The sequence below is a fragment of the Ambystoma mexicanum genome, chromosome 10, assembly GCF_040938575.1.
Source record: "Ambystoma mexicanum isolate Mex_15411 chromosome 10, UKY_AmexF1_1, whole genome shotgun sequence".
Taxonomy (NCBI): Eukaryota; Metazoa; Chordata; class Amphibia; order Caudata; family Ambystomatidae; genus Ambystoma; species Ambystoma mexicanum.
Window position 1 is genome coordinate 967,286,176 of NC_090932.1, and position 23,765 is coordinate 967,309,940.

The window sequence follows — 23,765 nt, forward strand, 5'->3', positions numbered from 1 at the left end:
AAGGTTGCTATGTGCAGAATTGTTGCTACTATGTTCTAAAACTGTTGCATTTTGTAAGTGGCTCTCACTTCCAAAATACTTTCTCTGAATACAGTCCATTTCTTCTTGTAAGTATTTGGGTGTACCATGCAGAAGAGTGGTTTTTAAGTTGCCTAATTCTGAAGCTGGACTTTTTGCATAGTATATTTTATACACTAGATTTCTTACATTGGAATGATGTATTAATATCCTTTTGATATCATGGAAGGTGCTTTTGCAAATAGGCCCAGAAATGCAGGCTAATGAATGTCCTTTTAGACCTGCGTATTTCCGCACTGGACAAATATCCATATTTTGCAGCACTTTCATTTTACTTTTGTCTTTACATTTTAAATATTGATTGAGGAACTGATGTAAAGATTTGAACGCTTTGTTTGGAATGGTACACATTAATGTGCACGGCCATTTGTATACTGGACGATGTGGTTCTGCTGAATTGAGAGGTAATTCTGAGTTTTCATGGAATACATTTGTAAGCTGTGTTTCTTGTTCCATGATGGTAGTATTGATTTTCTCATACCCTCGTCCACTGCTATGGATGGCAGTTGTTTGTTTGACTTTGTTTGTATGCTTCTTCATTAAAATATGGTTCTGTGGTTGTTGTGTGACTCCATTCGCCACCACAAACATGTAAGAAATTATTTTTGTTCACATTCCGTTTATTGCTGAGTTTCTTTTGTAGTTTAGTACTTAGTTTTGTTAGTGCTTTCATTCTATTTAACACAAATATAAGCAACTTCTTTTTGAGAAGGATTGCACTGTCCACGAGAGCTTGTAGGATTAACTTTCTATGGTAGGTTTTAAGGGGTGAGGATGATTTCGGTCCTCTTCTTAGTAGATTTTGAAGAACTCTGTGGCGAAACATTTTTGATCAAATACTTTTTTACTATGCGTTCTTGTTACACTATCATGATTATTAGGAGCATTGTTAGCTGTACTAGTAGTTGTTTTTTTGACAACAGTTTTGTGACACATTTTGATGGAGGAGGTAAAGTTTCAGTAGTTGAGACTTCCTTTGTTTTGCTACCCAACTGCATTAGCTGGTTTGTTCCAACATTCTCTATAAACTGTACAATAGGTGGATGCTTACATTGGGCACTTTTATTTGTATTTGCTCTACGTTTGCCTTCCTTTCTACGGAGTTGCTTTTTGGTAGGCATTCTTTAGTGTCTGTTGAGAAAAAAAGGTATACTTTGGTCTGTTGCCCAATGTATGTTTGCTGTGTGCATGTGTGCATGACTGTGATGGGGAGGCTCTTTGTCATTGTGTGTCAATGTGCATTGGACTCTTGCAATTATTTGGTAAGGCCACTTTACTATTTGTATACTACTACAATGTGCTTCAGATTAGAGTACAAAGTGGCCTCGAGAACCATTATTAACAAATGAAATGCTATAAATTTGCAACAGCAACTTATTTTCTAAATCTAACCTTCTAAGGATTACGTATGTTATTTGAGTTCCAGACACACAGGGATTTGTGCGCCATTCTGCCTGTTATTCTTTGTTCAATAAATGCATATTTGTAGGTAGAATGGTTTAGAAATCAGTGTTTGCTTTGGCGCCCAAATTAAACAAATAACCCACACAGCCTCTTTGAGGAGTACTTACAATATAAAGGTTGTACTGTACTTATTTTTTTTTGTGCAAAATTCCCAAGTTTCTTTGGATAGGTCGCCTGCAGTGTAGATGCTGTTGATTGTCAGGAGAGTAGTCTTCACTCTGGTGCAAAAAGAAAATGAATTACTTTGTGTGTTTCAGCAGTGATGATACTACACACATTAATTGTGCTTCTTTTGTCACAGCATTCTACTTTCATATTTTAACCCACTGCATGTGTGCATTTCACTTCACTCTGTGCAGTCTTTGCATGGTATTTGCAACATGGTACGTGAAAGTCCTTCAAAATTGCTAACAATTTTAAGTTTATGGAAATACCTTCTTTTTTACACAGTGTTCTATGTATAGGAGAGAGGTTTGTGAGGGCTAGGGAACAGTAGTAGATGGGGAAACATTTTCTACTTGCAAATTAAAATCACGATGTCAAGAAATCGGGAGACCCTCAGAGGGAGATGTCACCACAGCAATCTGGAGCGCTTACTTTTCTCATACGATTACATTGCAAGTAGCATTATTGTAGGCTGTACACAGTACACAACTGCAACATTTTCACATACAAAATTGAGGTCCGCCCTAAATAGGCATGCTTGCAACGTGTGTATAGGTTATGCGGAAGACAGTAAGCAGTCGTGCGATTTGTCGATGATAAATCGGACATCATGCACTTAAAAGGGGGAGCGTTGGTATGTATTGCCTATGCACATTTAGCGCCATTCATTTATCTACATTAAATCATAAGGGTTGCACATGTTCTCTGATTACAATATATATACCTGTATTCTATACTCATGCATGTACGCATGCATGAAGCTGTATGTAGAAATTTGCAATACTTGCACAGTAGCTTGTGAAGTAGGTGCTTTGCAATGATATGCGACTTCCATTCAGAATCATCGACAGTAATTTTGAAATGCGCAATGTTGATGACGTAGTAAGAATTGGCTGAGGTTCGCGGTTGGCGACTCGCACTTTCAGTTTCGGGTCCTGCCGTTCGGATTGACCTCCGCTCATGGCAGTGGTGGCAGCACACCTCTGGAAAGGGGGGATTCACGTCTACCCCTACCTGGACGACTGGTTGATTAGGGCGCGCTCTCCCAAGCAAGACCTGCCACTGCCTCCACAAGCTGGGCTTCCCCCTCAACTTAAAGAAGTCCCATTTGACACCAACTTAGAGGCTCTAGTACATTGGAGCAGAGCTCGACACGTCCCTGAGGCAGTGTTTTCCTCCCCAGGTGAGGGTTCATCACATTCAGCAGATGGTGCACAAGTTTCAGCTTGCCCAGAGTCTCCCAGCATTCGAGTTCTTGAGATTGCTCGGCCTCATGGAATTCTGCATTCTTCTGGTGCCAGAGGCCAGGTTGCAGATGAGATCTTTGCAATGGGCACTCAAGCTCCAGTGGTCTCAGTCCTCCGGCAGGATGTCGGACCCTGTTCAGGTGCCGTCCTCGGTCGCCTAGGACCTTCTGTGGTGGGCCGTCGAAGACAATCTGATGAAGGGGGCTACATTTTGGCTACCCTGGCCAGAGGTGACGATCATGACGGACGCATCCCTCACAGGATGGGGAGCTCATGCCAACGAGTTCTCAGTCAGCGGTCGTTGGTCTCCATCGGAGTCCAGTCTCCATATCAATCTGTTGGAGCTGAGGGCCGTCAGGCTAGCCCTGAAGGCTTTTCTGCCAACTGTGCGAGGGAAGAATGTCCTGATCCTGACGGACAACACAGTGACCATGCACTACTTCAACAAAAAGGGGGGGGGGGGGCAGGGTCACTTCCTCTGTGCAGGGAGGCGATGCAGCTCTGGTTCTGGGCAATCCAGCAGGAAGTTTCGATCTCTGCAGTTCATCTGGCCGGAGACGAAAATGAGACGGCGGACGCTCTGAGCAGGCAGAGCGCGATCTCTCACGAGTGGGAGTTGGCTCAGGAGATTCTCGTGGAGATCTTCGCCCTTTGGGGGACCCCTCAAGTGGATCTCTTCGCCTTCAGTGTCAACCGGAAGTGCAAGAGGTTCTGCTTGTGGGAATTTCCTCCAAAAGGAGCCTTGGGAGACGCGTTAGTGGTTGAGTGGTCATTCCCACTGCTGTACGCGTTTCCTCCAGTCCCCGTCATCCCGCAAGTACTGCGGAGGTTCGGTTCCCAGATGATCCTCATTGCTCCGGCATGGGCCCGGAGGACGTGGTACCCCGACCTTCTCGACTTATCCATCTGCCCTCCACGTCGTCTTCCCTACTGAGATGATCTGCTCTCACGGGAGGGGGGTCAGGTTCTCCATCCAGAGGTTAGATCCGTCAACCTTCATGCTTTGTTTCTGATAGGTTGAGGTATAAGGATTGGGACCTCCCTGAAGACGTGATGGAGGTGTTGCTCTCGGCCAGACAGCCAGCAACAAAGTCCCTGTACCGTTGGCGTAAGTTCTGCGACTGGTGAAGGGTTAAGAATGTGGATCCTTTTGCATGAGACATTCCCATGGTTGTCTTTTTTGTTTTCTTTGGCCCACAGGGACTTGCAAGTGGGTACCATTAAAGGTTACCTGGCGGCGCTGTCCATATTTAAGCGCTCGTTTGAAGAGTGTTCCTATTTTAAAATTCCTTTAATTTCTCAGTTTCTGAAAGGGCTCACTAATGTGTTCCCTCCGTCGCCTTTCCAGGTGCCCGGTTGGGATTTGAACCTTGTTCTCAAGTTTCTGATGGGTGCTCTGTTCGAGCCTTTGCATTCATGCCCTTTGAGACTGTTAACTCTTAAAACTGTATTTTTGCTTGCGGTCACTTCCGCTCGCAGAGTGAGTGAGTTACAGGCACTTTCAGTTAAGCCACCCTTCACTGTGTTTCATAAGGACAGGGTTGTCCTTAGAGTTCGTCCTTCCTTTCTTCCAAAGGTGGTGTCGGAATTTCATTTAGGCCACAAGGTTGTTCTTCCGGCGTTTTATCCTCCTCCACATCCTGGTAAGGAAGAGGAGAGGCTCCACATGCTTGATCCTAGGAGAGCGTTAAGCTTTTATATTTCACGCATGTCCCGGGTCAGAGTGGACGAGTAACTCTTCATTGGTTATGCTGGAAAGCGTTTGGGACAATCTGTGACAAAACAGACTTTGTCTCGCTGGATTATTTTGGCCATCTCTGAGTGTTACCGCTTGGCGGGTAAGGACCCACCGGTCGGCTTACGGACCATTCTACCAGGGCTATGGCTGCCTCTACTGCCCTGCGGAGGGGTGTTCCTATTTGTAACATCTGTGATGCAGCCACCTGGGCTTCGGTACATACTTTTGTACGTCACTACTCCCTTGATTCCATCCGGGGGCAGGATCTGGCCTTTGGCAAGGCATTTTTTCACTCCGCAATTTGATTGGGCATTCTAAATTTCTCTTTTCTAAATTCTTTTCCCACCTCCTTGCATTGGTACTGCTTTGGGAGTCTGTCATAGATATGGAATACGTCGGAGGACCCAATCCCCTCGAAGAACAAGTTACTCTCTTACCTGGTAATGTTCTTTCGATGGGATGGTCCGACGTATTCCATATCGCTCCCTCCCTGCCTTCCCTGCTACAGAATTTCTTATGCGATTGCAGCTTACATTTCCGCAAGGCTTTGTGTGTCAGACTGGCAGAAGACTGGTGACACATGTTCTGGGGAAAAAACTACAACTGAGGCTACGGGCGTCGTGCGTCCTACTTATAACATCCAGTGACGTCGGCCGTCGGAGGAGGTCCTTGAGGGCGGTGTATTGACGTCAGCGACGCAGGACGCAGAAGCCGAAGATTTTCCGAAGCAGCAAAATTGTGGTGATTACTGTCATAGATATGGAATATGTCATCGGACCATCCCACCGAAAGAATGTTACCAGGTAAGAGAGTAACTTGTTCATCTCAAAAACCGAAGATGTTGGAGATGTGAAAATTGGTATTCAGATTCTTCTTCAAAAATAGAGAAACACGTGTTTTACCTTTTTACGAAAATCCAGTTTAGGGAGGTGGAAAGGGGGGTGAATTCTTCATGTTTTTTTTTTTTTTTTTAAATGTAATTTTATTTTTAGGCTACCCATATCGCACTAATCGAAGATGTTTGAAAAGTAAAAATTCACATTTTAAATCTTCCTTATAAAGTCAGTTTCCAAACTGCTTCTTAAATTTATTTTCAAATTTGTTTATTGGCATTTGTTAATTGTTATAGGACAATAATTATGTCCGTGATTAGAAGGCAATGAGCGTTTCAGCATAAAACATTAACAAATTAACATTACAACATTAACTATCTCCCAGTGTTCTTTCTGTTGAGCAAATGCCCTTGGTGGGCCAGGGGGGGGGTCCGGCTGGTCCGGAGGAGGGGGGAAAAGGGGGATCGTGTCTGTGAGGGCCCAGTGAGGTAGTGGCTAGGTAATCTCAGGTTCTTCTGATTCAGTTCATAGGTCCGCCTCCGGTGGATTTCTTCCAGTTCATGGGGGCTTGTCATCTGAAGGGGAGAACAGGGAGCCTGTGAGTTCTTTCCAGGCTTCCAGTGTCATACTTGAGTCGTCTGTAGATCTGGCTACACTGCCTTCCCAAGCCGTTGTTTCTGCTCGCACCCAGCGTTTCAGCTCACTGTACCAGCTTTTCTGTTGAGGCCCAGCAGTTTTCTTTCAGGACATTGCAATTGTCCTCTTTGCCAGTATACACATAATGTCCATTAGTCTGGCGAGGTGCTTGAGTTTGGCCGGTCTAGTGTATGTGCCAAATAGGCATTCCTCCGGGATCCATTTGCATCTGGTCACCCCTAGATTATTGCTTGTCTGCTGCATGGCGGTCCACAGGGACTGCGTATTGGTGCACAACCAGAACATGTGGATCAAGTCCGCATTATCCATTCCACACCATTTACAGTTGGTGTGCGACATTTTATTCAATTTTGCCAGCCTGGATGGGGTTAAGTATGTTTGGTGTAGCAGGTTGAGTTGTATTTGTCTGAATCTATGATTTCTGGAGACAGTTTTGGGAAATGTCAAAGCCCTCTCCCATTCACGATCTGTCATTTCCCGGCCCATGTCTGTTTCCCATTTGCTTTTCAAATCGGCACTCCGTGGGTTGGGGATGTCACTCAGGTGGCCGTAGATCTGGGACACCGGCTTCCATCCTTCACCCAGGGCATACAGTAATGTAATCAGGGGCTTTGATTCCGGTTCCTCCGGCCATGACGACCACTTGGTTCGTGCTGTGGTTCTCATCCTCTGGTACCACAGGAACTGGCCTATATGGACTCCATCTACTTCCTGGAGTATTTCAAAGTCTTTAAAAGCCCCATCCGCATATAGGTCCCCCCATGAGTATATCCCTTTCTTTTCCCAGTGTCTGAGGTGATGTAGATCTACGACGGATCTACATAGGTCCGAGATCAGTGGTATGCCCGGGGAGTATTGGCGCTTAGCACAGGTAAGGGTTTCTGTCCTGCGCCAAACTTTTCGTCACAGGGTGGCCATGAAGGGGGCATCTCGCATCAGGTGGGAGGGGGCCCAGATAAGTTCTTTCATATGCAACTGGGATACTAGGGACTGCAATAGGGGCGTCTCAGATGTGGCTGCATCTGCTAGCCATTTGGTGACAAAGCTAAGCTGTGCTGCCAGATAGCATTTTTCGAAGTTTGGGAGTTGGATTCCCCCCTGGGTGTATGGCAGTGTCTGGGTGGTGCGTGCTATTTTGCGTCTTCCTTTCCCCCACAGGAAATCCCGAAGCATCCTTTCTAACAGGCGGAAAAAAGGCGTATTGATGTAAAAATGTATATTCTGGAACACGTACAAGACTCTGGGAAGGACAATCATTTTAATTATTGCGGCTCTACCCATCATGGATAGGGGAAGTTTCGCCCAAAAGTTCATGGATTTTCTCAAGACAGGAATTGCAGTCTTCGTGTTGTGCTCATGCATTAGTGTAGGGGTATGCTTTACGTGTATCCCTAAATATTTGAATGAGGTCAGCTCCCATTGTATTCCTACCACAGGAAGTTCTATTATGTCTTTCCTCTTGTGGCCTGCCAGAGGGGAATAGTCAGGACTTCGCCCTGCTGAATTGTATGCCTGAAGACTTTGCAAAGTTGTCTAAGACGTCTAGCATCATGGGCACGTTGTTGTGTGGATCCCTGACATACAGTAGTACGTCGTCTGCGTAAAGAGAAATAATATGGTCTATTCCTCCCAGCCGTATCCCAGCGTCAACATTTTTTTTTCGAAAATATATAGCAATAGGTTGCAGTCCTAGTACGTAAAGCATGGGGGAGAGTGGCCATCCCTGTCTAGTGCCCCTGCATATGTCCCAGGTCTCGGATATGTATTTCCCTGTTTTTACTCTGGCCCTAGGCTTGGTGTAAAGTATCTTGATCCACCTAATGAACCCCGGGCCGAAGCCAAAACCCTCTAGCACCGCCACTAGCCACTCCCAAAATATAGAATCAAATGCCTTAATGGCATCACAGGACAGCAGCGCATACGACTCCGTGTTAGCCTCCGTCTGAGCAATAATCTGTTGTACTCTTCGTAGGTTCATGGTCGTGTTCCGGCCTGGTATGAAGCCACACTGATCTTCATGCACTACATCCCCTATGATTTTGGCCAGTCTATTCGCTAATACTGTTGTCAATATTTTCACATCATAATTAAGCATGGCTATTGGGCGGTAGGAGTCACATTTGTCAGCAGGCTTATTGGGCTTGATGATTGGAATCAACAGGGTCTCCCTCATGCTGTCGGGTAATATCCCTCTTTCGTGTGCTTCCTGAAAAACCTCATGTAACAGGGGTGTTTGCGAGGTCTCATATGCCTTATAGAACTCAGTGGGTAGCCCATCACTCCCGGGGGTCCTACCAGTGGCCAGTGACTTAATTGCCTCTGTTATATCCTCCGTTGTGATATCTGCATCGAGGGCTTCAGCCTGTTCAGGGGACATTTTGGGGAGCCCTATTTCCTCCAGGGTGTCTATGATTTGTTCTCGGGGAAGCTGGTTCTTGTGAGAATAAAGGTGTTCATAAAAGCCCTTGAAGGTTTCGTTTATGTCTTGCTGTGGCTGCACTACCTTCCCATCTTCACCTTGTATCATGGTGATCGTGTGTCTGGGGTGTTCTTTCCTGCATAGCCAGGCCAACATTCTGCTTGGTTTATCGGCTTCTATGTGCGTTCTGTTAATTTTGGTGGCATAGTCAAATTTGGCTAATCTATCCCATGTCGAGGCACATTTAACTGAGTTCCTTGAGGTTGTCTTCTCTTTGGTGGGTGTGCACCGGGGTAGCTTCAAGTTCAACCTGTCGTTCCCACTGGTCTAATTCACCCCTCAATTGTTTCCTAATGCCCCCTGCCTTCGTGACGATTTCCCCCTTCGTCACTACCTTTAGGGCGTCCCACATTGTGCTCAGGTGGTCCACGCTGCCAGTGTTCCTCTCAATAAAGCCATCTATAAATTCATGTAGTTCTTCCCTGAACGCCTGGTCACCTAGGGCGTCTATTGACATTCTCCACATAGGGATAGGGGGTCTGGGGCCGGCGTGGTTCTATTTTATTAGGAGCGGCGAGTGGTCAGAAATGGTTCTTCCCAAGTGTTGTGCTTCTTCTATTTGTGGTAGGTGTTCTTTGCCTATGAAGATATAGTCTATCCTCGTGTGAAGATCATGTGGGGAGGAGAAGTATGAATAACCCCGGAGGTCAGGATGACGCTCTCTCCAGGTGTCGGCCAGGTTCAATCTGTCAGTTAATAAGGAGAGGGCTGTCGTCGCTGCTGAGGGGCCTTTCGGGTGGGCAGGGACCTGTCAAGTTTCGCATCATGGACACAATTAAAGTCTCCCCCCCCAGAAAAAGATACCATGTCTGTATGGTGCGATTTTGGCATACATAGAGTTCAAATGTGCCGGAATATTAGTATTGGGGAGGTAGGAGTTTACTATGCATATCTCTTCCTGTTCCAATCGGCCCCACAGTATTACAAACCTGCCCTCGGGGTCTGTGTCAGACCTGATTAAGTGGAATGGGAGTTGGGGGTGGATCCAAGTGTACACTCCTCTTGCATATCTGGAGTATGTGGTGCCCACACCCTGCCCACCCCAATGCTCTGCCAGTCTAGCCAGGGAGTCCGCCGTGCAGTGTGTCTCTTGCAACAGCGCTATTTGCACTCTTTTTCTGTTCAAATAGGACTTGATTCTGTTCCGACGTAAGTAGGATCCCAAGCCCCTCACATTCCAAGTCATTATCTTTATTTTAGCGTTCAATGCCATATCGGATAAATTGAATTGTCTGTTTCAGTCCGGCACCTACCAGTATCTTCTGCAGGTTCATCCGATCCCAGCCATATCCCCTCCCGTTCACTTTCCTTGGCATCTCTTGTTTCACTTGTAGGAGATTTTTTAACTTGAGTAACTCCCATTGCCTTGAATGGGGAAAACAAACAAAACAAGTCGAACAGTCCCTAGCAGTTGCTTTCAACTTGCAACGCTCAGGGGGTCCCGAGCCTTCCAGGCCACTCCTGGCCTTCCGGATCAGGTTGTGTGTGAGCAGACTGCTTACACAGTTCTTAGAGGGGTGTGTTGACGTCATCAGCACTCTTGTGGGTCTGTGCGCTCCTGCCCGATGTTGCTTCCATAGTGCTGTAATTCTCCGTTCGGAACCTTAAGCTTTCCTACTGCTGTGTGAGCATCGGTCTTCTCTTGTTGCTTCGCAAGTTCAGTGGTCTGTGATCACTTTAACTGTTCCTTCTTTGCCGTCTGCGAGGTTATTATGTTCGAGCCACATGTTCGCCGCCGCAGGGGTTTCTAGAAAGGTAGCTTTTCCATTATGTAGCACCTTGCGGCGCGACGGGTATATTAGCATGTACTTGATGTTAAGTTCTCTTAGCCGTGCTTTCACCGGGATAAATGAGTTTCTTGCTCGTTGCACGGTGGGAGTATAGTCCGGATACATGACTATTTTGTCTTCTTGTCTCTTTATTTCTCCTCCTTCCCTCGAGAATCTCAGTATTGCCTCTCTGTCGCGGAAGTTTAGGACTTTAGCAATCATTGGGCGCGGGTGTGAGCCCAGTGGAGGTCTTTTTTGCAGAGACCTGTGGGCTCGTTCTATCGAGAATCCCTGGGATAGATTGCTGGCACAGATTTCCTGCTGTCGCATTGTTTCGACAAATTCTGCCGGATCCGAGCCCTCCATTCCCTCCGGGACCCCCAGTATCCGGATGTTGTTGCGGTGGGCCCGTCCCTCCGCATCTTCAGACCTTGCCTCTAGCCTTGCTACCTTCTGTTCGAGGTCCCGGACCCTAGTCTTGAGGTCCGTCGTGGTCTCTACATTGTTCTGTAGGGTAACGTCTGCTGTGTTCACTCTTTCGGTCAGATTACGGGCGTCCCGTCTTATCAGCTATATATCTGATTAGACTTCCTCTATTTTGGCTTCAATAGAGGTGCGTAGCGCAGCTATGGCCTGCAGTACTTGCATGTTCGTGGGGTCTCCTTCTTGGGTGGCTTGTTCCTCTGTTGCCCCAGCGCCTTGCTGTAGCTTGGGCCTGACAGTAGTGAAGGAATCCATCATTGCGATTTTTGCTTTGCCCTTGGGGGGGAGACATTTCCCGTATCAGTGCTGGTCCGTTCTCCTGCCAGTGTCGGGGGTATTCGCCCGTTCGCTGGTTGAGAGTTCAATGGCTATCTTGTGACTTCTCCACCTTGCCTCGTGCTCCTGTGGTGGTGGCGTTGCGGGTTGTCAGCAACCCCTTCCGGTTATGTGGTTAGGCAGGCATGTCATCAACTTCTTGCTGGTACAGTCCTTACTTCTGAGATTCCAGAATACTTATGTCAGTGGGGGTCGTCCCTCTCGGGTAGGCTTGGCGTCGCTGTCACACCCTCCTTGTCAGTGGCTTGTCTCTTCTAACTTGTTGGCTATCACAATGCCACGTTCCTCTGCGGACTAGTGGATTCCACAGTTAAGCCCTGCAGGTTTGCCTGCTATCCCGCTGCCGTACTGATTAGGCCGTTGGAGCATGTTGTTGTGTTGGCTCTGTGCCTCAGCCTCGAACTTTGATGGCGTCCCTGCTTCCGTGATTCCGGGGTGCTCTTGTCGGTGGGGCTTCCTCCTCTCGGGTTGGCCTGGTGCCGCTGCCGCACTCCTCCTGGCCCGTGGGCAGGTGGCTTGTCCCTGCTTACTTGTTGGTCGTTGCACTGCCGTGCCCCTCTGCGGCCTGGCGGTCACTGTAGTTGGGCCCGACTGGTTTGTCTGGTATCCCTCTGCCGTATTGCTTGGGCCGTTGGTTCGCGTTACTGCTTTGGCTCTGCGCCTGAGCCTTATTATTTGGAGGGGGAGTAGGTGTCCACAACGTCTCGGCTCGGTCTATTCAGGGTAGGTCTTGTTGGGCCTCACTCCCGCTCTCCGTCGTTGCTCTCGGGATAGCCAGCGACTCCTCCGCCCCGTAGCCCGTTTACGTGCCGTCAGTATAACCAGTGTCCCCCTTGAGCCATGTTTTGCTGGCGCTTCCCCTGTCCGGAGACCGTGCGGGCCTCACTGCTATCGCTGCCCGGGTTCGCTGTGCGGTAACAGGGTCCTCTTAGTAGTACCTCACCCGGAGTGCGGGACTCGGCCAGCCGCCGTCTCTCGATTGCCGTTCTGGGTCAGCGCTAGGAGCGCAGCTGTTCTGCTAAGCGCTTCTCAGGGCATCTGCTACTTCATACGCAGGGATTAATGCTGGCCTCCGCCCTCCTTCAGTTTGCAGCAGGCTCCCCTACTTGTACCCTCCACTCCGCTGGGGCTCACTTGCTGGTAGCGGGCGCCGCCATCTTGCCTGTCGGGTGGGGGGGGGCTCCGCTTCACTCGGTTCGGTAGTACGTCTTGCAGGTCCGATTTTGCTCGTCAGCGTTGTCGGAAGTTGGGAAAAGGTTCCCCTTCCTGATTCTGCAAAATTCGTGGCGTTTAGTTTAGGTTTGCCAGATTTAGACGGTCCGCAACAGGATCGCGGGCAGGAGCGCTGGCGATTTCCTACTTCACGCCATGCGCGCCAGCCACGCCCCCCCGAACTGCTTCTTAAAATGGTAACAGAGTATCCCGTATTTGAGAGCAAAATTGTCATCGCTTCCGACCTAGCCACAGTTGTCAATTCCCTAGCAGACCTCACATCCAAAATGTACCCTGACATAAAAAAACTAATGGACAAATCTACAGATGGTTAAGTGAGCGTGCCATTTTAACGCCAAAGAACAGCATGACTTCCGTAGTCAATAAGATACTTATTAATTCTTCTGTAGGATGGCATACAAATCTGTAAACTCAGTGGTTCAAAGTGATGACGCAGTCCATTATCCCGTTGAGTTCTTGAACACTTTAAATCCTCCTGGTCTTCCCGAACACAAACATCTTCTCAAAGTGGAAGCACCTGTGATATTATTGCAGAACTTTAACCCACCTAATCTCTGTAATGGCACCAGATTGCAAGTGAACACTCTCCACAGAAATGTGTATGAGGCTATGTTGCTAACCAGTTCTGGCCAGGGGAAGTCTGTGTTCATACCACAAATACCTTTTATACCTTCAGAATATCAATTTGAATTCAAAAGACTTCAGTTCCCCTTATAGGTTTGTTTCGCCATGACCATCAACAAATCTCTGGGGCAGACTTTAATGGTATCAGGGATTGACCTAAGGGACGACTGCTTCTCACATGGGCAGTTTTACGTAGCCTGTTCCAGAGTGAGCTCACCGAACTCTCTGGTAATACTTCCACCTGAAGGGAGAACCACTCTTGTACCAAATCCCCAAATTCAAGCGAGCAAAGCCGCTGGCAACACCTGGTGGTATAATACAATCAGTTGCATTAATGTCATGCATACCATTGATAGTGGCTATCGCATGGCTAGGATAAGTAGGAATCTTAACTCAAACTACACAAAAATCCATAATATTTTATATCCCTGGACATATATTTTCCCTGATGCAGGATCGACCTAATGAAATGTATTGGATTCTTTTCCAGTCCCTTTGGGAACCAAATTGTGTTTGTCTAAGCAGATTTAAAAGGGTTCTATTAGTTAATAAACATTATCATAGACTTTATTTGTATAAGTGGAATGATGATTCTATACATCTGAGTGACTAAGTTTGCATAGATTCTGCAGTGCCACAGGACATTCCTGAGTTCATGGTTTACCGTCGTGTTTCCTTGCCATGCAATTCAAGAATAATGACTTGGATCAATTAACCACTGAGAAATATTAACAAATTGTTGGCATTACCATGTTACACTTTTTACATGGTGCTAACTATCTCTTGGAGTTTTTTTTTTCAAAACACACATAAATATTGTATTTATGCTTCATCACTAAAAAACAAGTAATGCAATGATTCAACCAAGAGAAAAATGATATCTAACATTTCTGCCTCTTCTATTAGGTGATGAGACATCCGGATCATGTGTCCTCTTCAGTTTACCTGTGGGCCCATCATGAGAAGATTGTTGTCATTGACCAGTCTGTTGCCTTTGTTGGTGGCATTGATCTTGCCTATGGGCGATGGGACGATGATGAGCATCGGCTGACTGACGTTGGCAGCGTGAAACGGATACTGGCAACGCAAGCCATGTCTGCAATGAACAGTGCGGTAAGTCATTGGGCTACTAGAGCAGTATGATTGAGTCAATTACTATAACCTACACATTCTTTCCATGACTCTGCTTCCTGGCTAGATTTGGGATACTAATCCATTTAAAAGTAAACCTGCATCTGCTATGAGGATTTCTACTCATCAATTTTTTGTTAATATAATGTGTTTTGATGCATAATATTTTATAATGCAGGGTGTTAAGAGGCAGAATCTCTCCTCAAGCTGAAATATCTGCCATGAAGCAGAGAGCTCTTTGACCCGATGTAAGACCCATTTTCTGATTGAGTGAACTTTGCTTGATTCCTATTTTCCCCTTTGCTGATATGTCTAAAGAGAAATTACCTCCACCTCTCCATGGGTGTAGCACTAGACGGAAACCTATCTAGCTTGGTGCAGTTTTTTGCCTGAGCAGTGTGCATTGTGTGGTAAAATAAGAATACGGCCGTTAAACAATTTCAATAAAGATACCATAATAGAGAGGCGCGATTGAAGTATTCATATTTGATCATAGAGCCAAAAACAAGGTTGGTGAGCAGAGACTAGTTTCTTCTTTAAAAACATATGTATTTCGATTGACGTCAAAAGCATCAAAATGACAAATTCAAAAAAGGCGTTGTCGCGCGTTGGTATCCAACACAGCTGCTTACGCAACAATGGCCATGCATAGGTTTTTGCCTGAGCTCAGTGCATGTCGAGGTACAATAAGCAGACTGGTGTCTTAGGCAATGGTGTATGCAGCTAATCTTATGGCTTATTTAGCGAAGGGGAAAAGTGGAGCGAGGTCTAATAGCTCATGTTCTGTTATTCAAAGCCCATTGCATCCATGGCCAATTTCATTTTACTTGGTTTATTATTTGCTTTTGTAAAGTCAAAGCTCAATCCGCAAACAGTAGAAACAGGAACCGACATGCACTACACTTGATATTAGAATTGTGTTGCAGGCAATACAGTAAATTGGTGGTCTGTCTGAGGCAACTGCGCACACTGCTTAACAACTAAACCCATAAGCCATAAAGCCAGGAAAAGCGTAACAAAGCAACAACCCAGTCCCATACATTACAATGCACTCGGCTTCATATACGCTTCTGCAGTCCTCACTCGCATGGCATTGTATTTGCTAAGTGGGATCCATCTGGACCTCCAATTCAGTACTTGTGAGAGCAGGGTTTGAATAATCCCTGCTGACATCTTCTAGTCTTATATGGAAAAGCCTGTTCCTTGCACATAAAATGTAGCTGGACATGTGTGCAAAATATGTGATATGCTTCTAGGTCATCTGGGTACATCTGAGTGGCAGCCAACAGGACATGAACAAAAAAAAACAGTGGCTAGGGATGGACATCCTGGCACTGATTCCTCAAAACAAGCTCTTAAATCAGACCCAGAGAAAGGTGCTCTCTTGGCCCCTAAGGATTGAATTTGTTGTGACACTCATAACTGATTCCCTTTTAAGTGGGTCTTTGAATTGACTTGAAAAGTAAGTGCACCCACAGGTTCACCACCACCAGCAGGTTTTTGTTGCTGCCCACGTGTGTCCATTGTGTCTGGGACAGATTAAATTCCTGGGCTTGGCTTGCTGTCAGGGCACCAACAAATTCTTCGATGTACTCTTAGAAACCAAGGATCTCCCTACACAGATGATCAGTACTCTGGTATCTTATATTGTTAATCAAAATCTCTTACTGACATTTAGTACATTTGTAGGAAATATTGTTCACCTTGTATTGTTATTGGCTGAGGGAACCTTAAGCATTTGTTATTGACACACACATTGTTGCTGTTTCCTGAACAGTAAAATGGGAACTAGCACAATGCTTTCATCATAATAAAATCAGACAGATATTCAATGTTTGCAGATGTACTTTGAATATGAGGGCTAAGCATTTGTTATTGGCACACACATTAAGTAAACCCATCATAAACACAACAATTCAAACACCACCAAACACCACCTAAGAAACCATCACAACCACCAGATCATTGATCGAAACAGTGGAAAAGCCTAACTTCAAGAACAGGCAGATGCCCCTTGACTTGGAAGGGATTGAGCTGCATTTCCAGTGGGTTTTCTGTGAGAGCAGTAAGAACAGGAGCAGAAAAAGATGTTCAAGCCAGGAAGTTCAGACTAGAAAGGAGTTAACAATGAGGGGGCCAAGTCATGGTGGCCAGCCTGCAAGGAATCTATCAACTGGTGCTGGCCAAGTTAAGACACTCCTTGGAAGAGCTGAATGACAGGAGGAGGCTAAGTCACAAAAGGCTGTCCAGTACTAAAGGTCACGTTTGCAGTGAAGAGCCTGGACCAAAGAATGGCAGAGGGCCAGGAAACCTTAGAGCTGAAGACAAACAATTGCTTGAAGTGGGCACTACCCCAGAACTGCCCGTTTGAAGCTGAATCGCCAGAGTGAAAGAGGTTTGGAATCTGACAAGCCCAGAGAGAGCCCAGTATTGGGAAGATTGCTCTTGGCTGAGGGCACATATACTACAGCCTGACAACCTAGGCAGGCAAGGGATGGGGAGGCTAGAGAGGGGATTGCCTCCCATAAGAATTTCTGTGTCAACAGGGGAATATTACAGGACTTGGCTTACTTTAAAAAAAAAAGATTGCAGAGACTTCAAGGGCAGGAGAGGGAAATGATGGGCCTCATCAGGAGTTGGGCAGTATCACAGTGGTAAATGCGGAGGGATACCATCCGACACTATTAGCGTTACTGCATCTCAATCCAGCGGAACTTGTGCCAGATCCCGAGTTGCGGTATGGCCGTAATTCCAATTTTTTAAGAGTCCATAGGAATCACACCGAAAATGGATGGAAAGCTGGAGATTTAGTGCCAACAAAAAGCTTGAGGTAAATAGCCAACTTTCTTCCCAAACTCTGGATTGGAAGGAGCGGTATGCACCGGTAATAGCGTTACAGCCACATTTTTACCGCTCCACCCAACCCATGATGATGCCTTGTATATCTTCCCCAGGCATGCATACAATGTTCCATGGGATTTTTCCCATGGGAACGCCAGGCAAGATCAAATTAAGGAAGTGTGCTTCAGCACTTGAAGCCATCCCGAGACTATGAATGAACAGAAGGGCTCATTTCTGCGTGCGGATGCCCCAGAATAGTGTGTATAAGAGTTAGGCTTGGTTTAGGACACGAGGTCCAGTGGCTTTGGAACACCTTTTCAGAGACATTGAGCTAATCTCTCATCCTGACAATGTTTTACCCCAAAAAGCTCCTTTTTAATTTTGACTATTAGGTGGCTTACTTTAGCTATAAGCTGAAACTATTGCATTATAGTACAGATCAGGAGAAATAGCATATGAAGATGGACACCGCTTGTAGGTGTTAGGTTATTTGCCACTGTGGTGGGCCAGAAGGATGGCATGGACACAATGAGGATATTTCTACTTGTCATGTATTAAATAGGAATAAGGCCCATCTTTCCTTAGTATGTGGGTGTTCCTTGCCTAGGTAAATAGCTAAGGTCAGTTGTCAGCAAGTCTCAGATTAATCAGTCAGCTGTCCAAAACTAGTTCTAACTGACCCTACTACTATTCTACTATTCTAACTAACTTCAGTAAGATCAGGAGAATGTCTCTTCTCTTAATTATAATATGGCAATGTCTCCTTATCTTCGTGATTACTTTTTAGTAGGTTATTCTTAAATAGTTTCTTGTTACTTTTGTATCAGTTCTTTCCACTCTTTTACAACCTCTTTGGGTCTTTCTTCCTCTTTGGGGATAGTTCTCCAATATCCCCCTTGTTGGTCTCTTTATTCATCTCTGATTCAGATCGTTCTATCCTTTTGAGTGCAGTAACATGTACCTTCTTAGCTGTGAACTGCTTTCTTAGGTCTTCGAGTTCCCTCTCCTCTCAGTTGGCTTACTCAATAATTTCCCTTAAGTTATTCACTTGGCTTTTAGTCCCATTCATAACATTCTTGCTTTGATATTCTCCACTCTACTTCTTGACATTTTGGGTGTTTGCCCCACTTCGCAGGGTATTTGTGCCCCTGTTGTAGAGATTTCTTTCAGGTTTATTAGGGATTCTCTTTCTCATATTAACACAGTTCCACATCGACTTAAAATTCAATGACTCGTCAATTTCACTGGGACTAGTTTCTCCTACTTAATAACGATTCCCTGATGGCCTCCCAGTCTCTACTGGTCTCCCCATTACCCCAGAGTGTGCAGGGGAACATCACCTGGGCCTCCACTGGCTCGGGTTCTCTTTGCTTGCTCTGATTCTGTTTTCTCAACTCTGCCAGCATCCCGCTCTCGGACCTCTCTCTCCCCGGGACCAGATATGGCTGCAGGTAAGCAGATGTCTTGCCGTTTCCTCAGCATAGTGGTTTCAGGGTCGTTGGATGTGCTCTCTGCCCACTGTTGTATGTCAGAGGAGGAGTCGGACAAAGGGGTGACATTTCAAAATCAAGGTTTTATTCAAATAATATGAAAAGGTCATCTCTTTCCCTATACGTAGGTCTGTCCTACCTAACTAAATTCTAACTCTGGTGCTCGTCATCAGAGTCGTTGTCCAAATAATCATTACTCTGTCCAAAATAATTTTACTCTGACCATACCTCTAATAAAAGGTATTCAGCAAACCGAAATTAAGCTGAGAGAATGACTTCCTTCTCTTGGTCCAACTGGTTCAGCCTTAAGGGCTGATTTCTGATAGTCTCTTGCAACAGTTCTGATAAGCCATTATAATTCCTCCCAGGGTCCTCTTTGGGCTTGGTTAAATGTCTAACAGTTGTTCTTTCTCAGCATTATATATATTCCTGGACTTTTCCTTCTCTTCTCATATATTGCAACAATGGAGATCACTCCTGTAATGTCCTTGGCTTTTTCCAAGGTTTCCACAAACCCTCTGCTGAGTGTAATGAATCCTGCAAAGTCATCACTAAAACACTGCCTCAAATCTCCTCCCATGTGGACAGGGGAAGGCAGCCACTACCTGATCCTAACCCTAGCAGTGGTAACATGGGTGAGGATCACATGGCTGTGAGGGGGAATTGGTGACTCCTCTAGGAGTGACGTGGTATTCATCTTCTTTTGAGGATTAAATCCCCATAATACCCGGGTACCTAATGCTATGCTGTCGGTGTACAATTTCCTCTCATATAACTCACCAAAGTATAGGCTATGAAAAGTCTGCTCAACAGAATAAGGTTGGTACTTTTGAGTTCTGGAAGTAAATATGACAAGCTCTAATTGTTATAATTCTGCCTCAACTAGAGGCCCTAACCCCAGTAAATCAGACCCTTTTTACAACGTCTTGGAAACTTGACAACTCTGTTCAAAAATCAGTTAAAATTAACTAAATTAAAAAACACCAAAACCACTATAGACTTCAGAACCCATAATACCTGTGATACTGAGACTAGGCAGAGGGACTCGGAGTTGATGAAGATTAAAAGTTAAAAGTACCATTAAACATAATGAGCGGTCTAGCTGTTGTAGTGTAAAGCACCTGAGCAGGACATTAAACTCCAAAATGCATTACAGCTGAAGGAAGGAGACGTTAACAGAGTACCAGAGACAGCAGCAGGTCTGAATGCGGGTCCCGCTGTGGAAGCAGGAGAAATTCCAACTGAGGCTGAGGCGGGAGAAGGCGTGTGGCAGTGCAGAGCGAGCACAGCTTGAAGCATTATTCGGAACAGCTATGCCATGTGAGAGACAAGCTCCCAGCACGCTGTGAACCCCTCCGGTAAAGAAGCAGAGACCCCACACAGCTGTCAAAGCTCCACCAAAGACTGTGTTTACCACAGCAGTCATACTGGCGATGGCACCAGAGCAGATAGACCCTAGAGGATCTGCCGCAGTGCCGCCAAGCAAAACGGAGATGCAAGAGAAGACCAGTAAGTTGTCCTGAGAGGCCAGGTGACCTTGGGGAGCTCAGAATAAAACAATCAGCTGAAACTAATAATTTTGAGTACAAAACAAGTGAATCAAGACAAAGGCAGGAGGTGTGCAACTCTCCTTATATGGGACACCAATTGGGGGACAGCTGCAACTCTCATTGCCAGTAGCCAAGAGGCCACAGAAGAGGAATACAAAGTGGGGGAAACCTGTAACCTGCATTGCCAACACGCAAACATCTACAGAAGAGTAATATAAAAGCAACAAGGGCGCAACTCCCGTTTTATGGGATACCAACTTGCGGAGATCTGTAACCCACATTGCAAAGAGTCAAGAGACTATAAAGAGGAGCAGTTGTTGTTCAGACCGCCTCACATAGGATACTGGTGTGGAGAATCTTGGAAGAAGCATTGCCACTGAACACATTTATAGTTGTAGGAGTTTCATCCTGGCAGGCAAGTAAACCAGGAAAGGGACCAATAGAAGCATGCGAGAATACCAGGAAAGAAGAAGATTTGAAAGTCTGTGTTTGTGGTAAAGAGGTGTGTTGGAAAGAACGTTTTAAGGTTAACACCCTTTTGTTGAAATGCTGCATTAACAAACATAGTTGTTGTGCTATCCTGACAAGTGTTTCCTTTGAAGAATAAGTGTGATCTGCTAATAGTTACTTTGCAGTTGGAAGAGAATAATTGCCTTGGTTTATGAACTTGTGTTTTGATGGAGAGACCTTTGCTTTACCAAGCAGGAGTCCGAGGAGAAAAACAAGTTGTTTTGATTTGTGAACAAGCATCTGTGAAAGAGGCATTTACTTTTCTAAGTGGAAAGATGCAGTGAATGGAAATTACTTTTGGTGTTAAACTGAACGGAAATGTATGACTGAGACCTTTACTGGGGTATTACTGAATTGATCCAGGGGAAGGGAGTCCAACCCTAGTCACAAGGAGTACTCTCTAAAACATTTAAGTTTGAATTGGTACATTGTTTTGTTGAATTGAATACAGCCAAGTATTCCTTGTATCATATTGCTGTGTGTTTTAGTTTGAGGGTCAGAGACTTCTTGGACAGTCATTTTCCTTTAGATTAAGTTTGCTAAGCAGGGAAATCCTTGTTAGGTTAGGGAAAGATAGGCATTTATATCACCCCTTTTTATTTAATAAAATGGCAAATCTTGGAGAAAACTATACCTTTTATGTCTGTCTCGCATTTCTGACCCCTCACATGAGGGAGACTACTCCCATAGTAATATTTATCTTTGGTATCTTTCTTGCAATTACTGTGATGAGGGAGATTACTCCCAGGGAACTCTTCAATCTTTTCCAAATCGATACCGGGTCTCCCATTGCTCCTTTTTCTAGTGGGGGCACATCACTGGTTCCTCCCAGGGTGTTGGTATTGCTCACTCTTGTCCTTGTGTTTCTCTCTCTGCCGCCCTGGCTGGGCTCTACTGGCTTCTTTGCCTGTCTGGTTGGCATAGATAAAGGACCCCGCGGTTCACCTCTCCGAGATCCTGGCATCGTTGTCCTCTCTCCAGCTTCTGCATAGGTCTGGTCTCCGTCTGACTATTTAGTGCTCTGCCGACCACTCCAAGGTGTCCTCGCAACCGAGGATCAGCTTCTTCTGCTCACTTCCTCGATCCCAGGTTTAAATCTCCTGGGGCTGTATTGATAGGTTATTTAAAACACACTTAATACCCAGAGGTTTCTAAGGGTGGACCCAGGGATCGAACCTGTGTTGCTATCCTCCCGAGACCTTACAGGCTTCATTTTGGATTCTCTTTTCATTGGGTCCTTCTTGGTTTCAATTTCCTGTTGCTGGGTCTTCCCCAGCGGAGTGCCATACTATTTTTGTATCAATGGAATATTCGCCATGCCTCCTTAGGGCCACCTCTTCTCAGTACTCGCCAGACTTGGAAAAGGAGTAGTTTGCATCAATCCTTCAATCTTCCTCTTCCTAGAACTTTTAGGAGATTACTTATTATCACTCTTTCTTCCTTTTCCTCCTCCTTGTCTTGGTGGTGTTAAGTCTTAAGTGACAAAAGGAGGGACTATTGCAGTAACAAACAGTAGTGCTTTCTGGTTGGTTCTTGGAAGACCGCAAAGATTTCCCGACCTCAAAGGCAAGGGGGTTAGGGAGTTCCATCAAAGAATGGGAGTCCTTATGCCCATGGGGGGAGTCTCACCCCATGAGGAGCCGTTTTCCGCCACCCGTAGGGGGATAGTTGCATGGTGGCTCACCTCCCTAGCCTCCCAGAGAAGGGCTCCCCTCTGGGGAGGAGTGACGAGATCCCATGAATCGTCACACCACCATGAAAGAGTTGTGGTCAAGCCACCACTGGGATTTGGATTCCCATCTTCTTGGCTTCTCACTGCGTGTAAACCCTGGGCCTACAGCATTTTGTTCTTGTGTTCAGGCCTCTTCTGAAAGTTGTGGGCTCCGTGGCTCTCCTCAGCTCCACCTCTCACCGGTGTCACTTACCCTACTTACGTTCTCTGCTCTCTCCAGACTTTGCTTCTCCACAGCCTGTGTTCCCTCTTCAGTCTACTAGTCTGTTATATGGAGGTCTCTCCTTTAAAGAGCCAGATCATATTTCTTGTTTGCAAATGTATCTTTTAGTTTTGCTTTCTGCCAAGTCCCTGGCTTCTATAATGTTCTTCATATCGGACAGTCCCATATATGCCAATATGGGAAATGGCTTAGGGTGGTCCTCACAGGGGAAGGGCGTCCTTGTGCCCTAAAGGGGAGTACTTCCCAGTGAGGTCTCACTTTCCCAGACCACTAAAGAAGGTTTTACGAAGCGGGTTCACATCCCTAACCTAAAAGAAGGAGTCTCCCCCTTGAGGAGAAGGGACAAATACCCTTGATTCATCTCACCACCCATTGACTACCCATGGCTATGCAAATCCCTATGGCCATTCCCACCAGGTTCCTGCCTTCCCCGCTCAAAACACATCCTCCATCTCTTTGAGGTAGCATATCAAGCCTTACCATCAAAGCAGTCTACTAGGTCTTAAGGACTTAATTGGAGATGTAAACTCACTACTGGTGTGATAAAAAATGTCTTTACCAGGTCTGCCTTCAGCCACTCATTTTGTGAGCACTATGCGTGTCCTTCACCCACGTCCTGTTAATAACAAGCATTGGCAAAGCCAAATGTATTTGCTTGTGTATTGGTATTTGTCATTCACTGCTATTAGATGCCCAAGTTCTCACACCATTTTGCAGATACTACCATCAATGGCTAGTTAATACCACTCCGGCAGGGCCTGCCAAGTGTCTTTCCCATGCCTACACAAAATCCCAAACTATTGGCATTGCCAATTCTTGTTTGTTTTAGCTTAGAATGTATAGGCGTTTTCCAGTCTGACATGAAGGTTGAGTGACACTGGTTGAGAGCAACTATTGGCTAGGAGAGGAGGGCTACCCAGAAGGAGGATAGTTGAAGGGTGAAGCTAAGGCAACGGTGCTGCTCACAACTAAAGACAACACCCTGGAACCCAATATACAGACCAGCTGCTCATCCTCAGCCTACCCGTATAGCCTTTATGAGAATAAAAAGAGGTTATGTTACGCCGTGTTTCGGTGTCTTTAGTCCCCCATCCTCCCTGTCGTTTTTGTGAGTTTAGTGAGAGCTTCACATTATTCAGAGGCCAATCTTGTCCTGATGAAGGCTGGAGCAGTATTTATCCT

The 23,765-nt window shown here is 45.8% G+C and overlaps 1 protein-coding gene across 2 annotated transcripts in view; it reads left to right on the forward strand.

Annotated features, from left to right (window-relative positions):
• The window catches only part of PLD1 (phospholipase D1), an 886,935-nt gene that overhangs the window by 672,456 nt on the left and 190,714 nt on the right, over positions 1–23,765 (forward strand). For both annotated transcript variants that reach the window (XM_069618743.1, XM_069618744.1), the window contains one exon: positions 14,013–14,219. In XM_069618743.1, the coding sequence (XP_069474844.1) occupies positions 14,013–14,219 (207 nt within the window). The remainder of the gene's footprint in view (positions 1–14,012; positions 14,220–23,765) is intronic.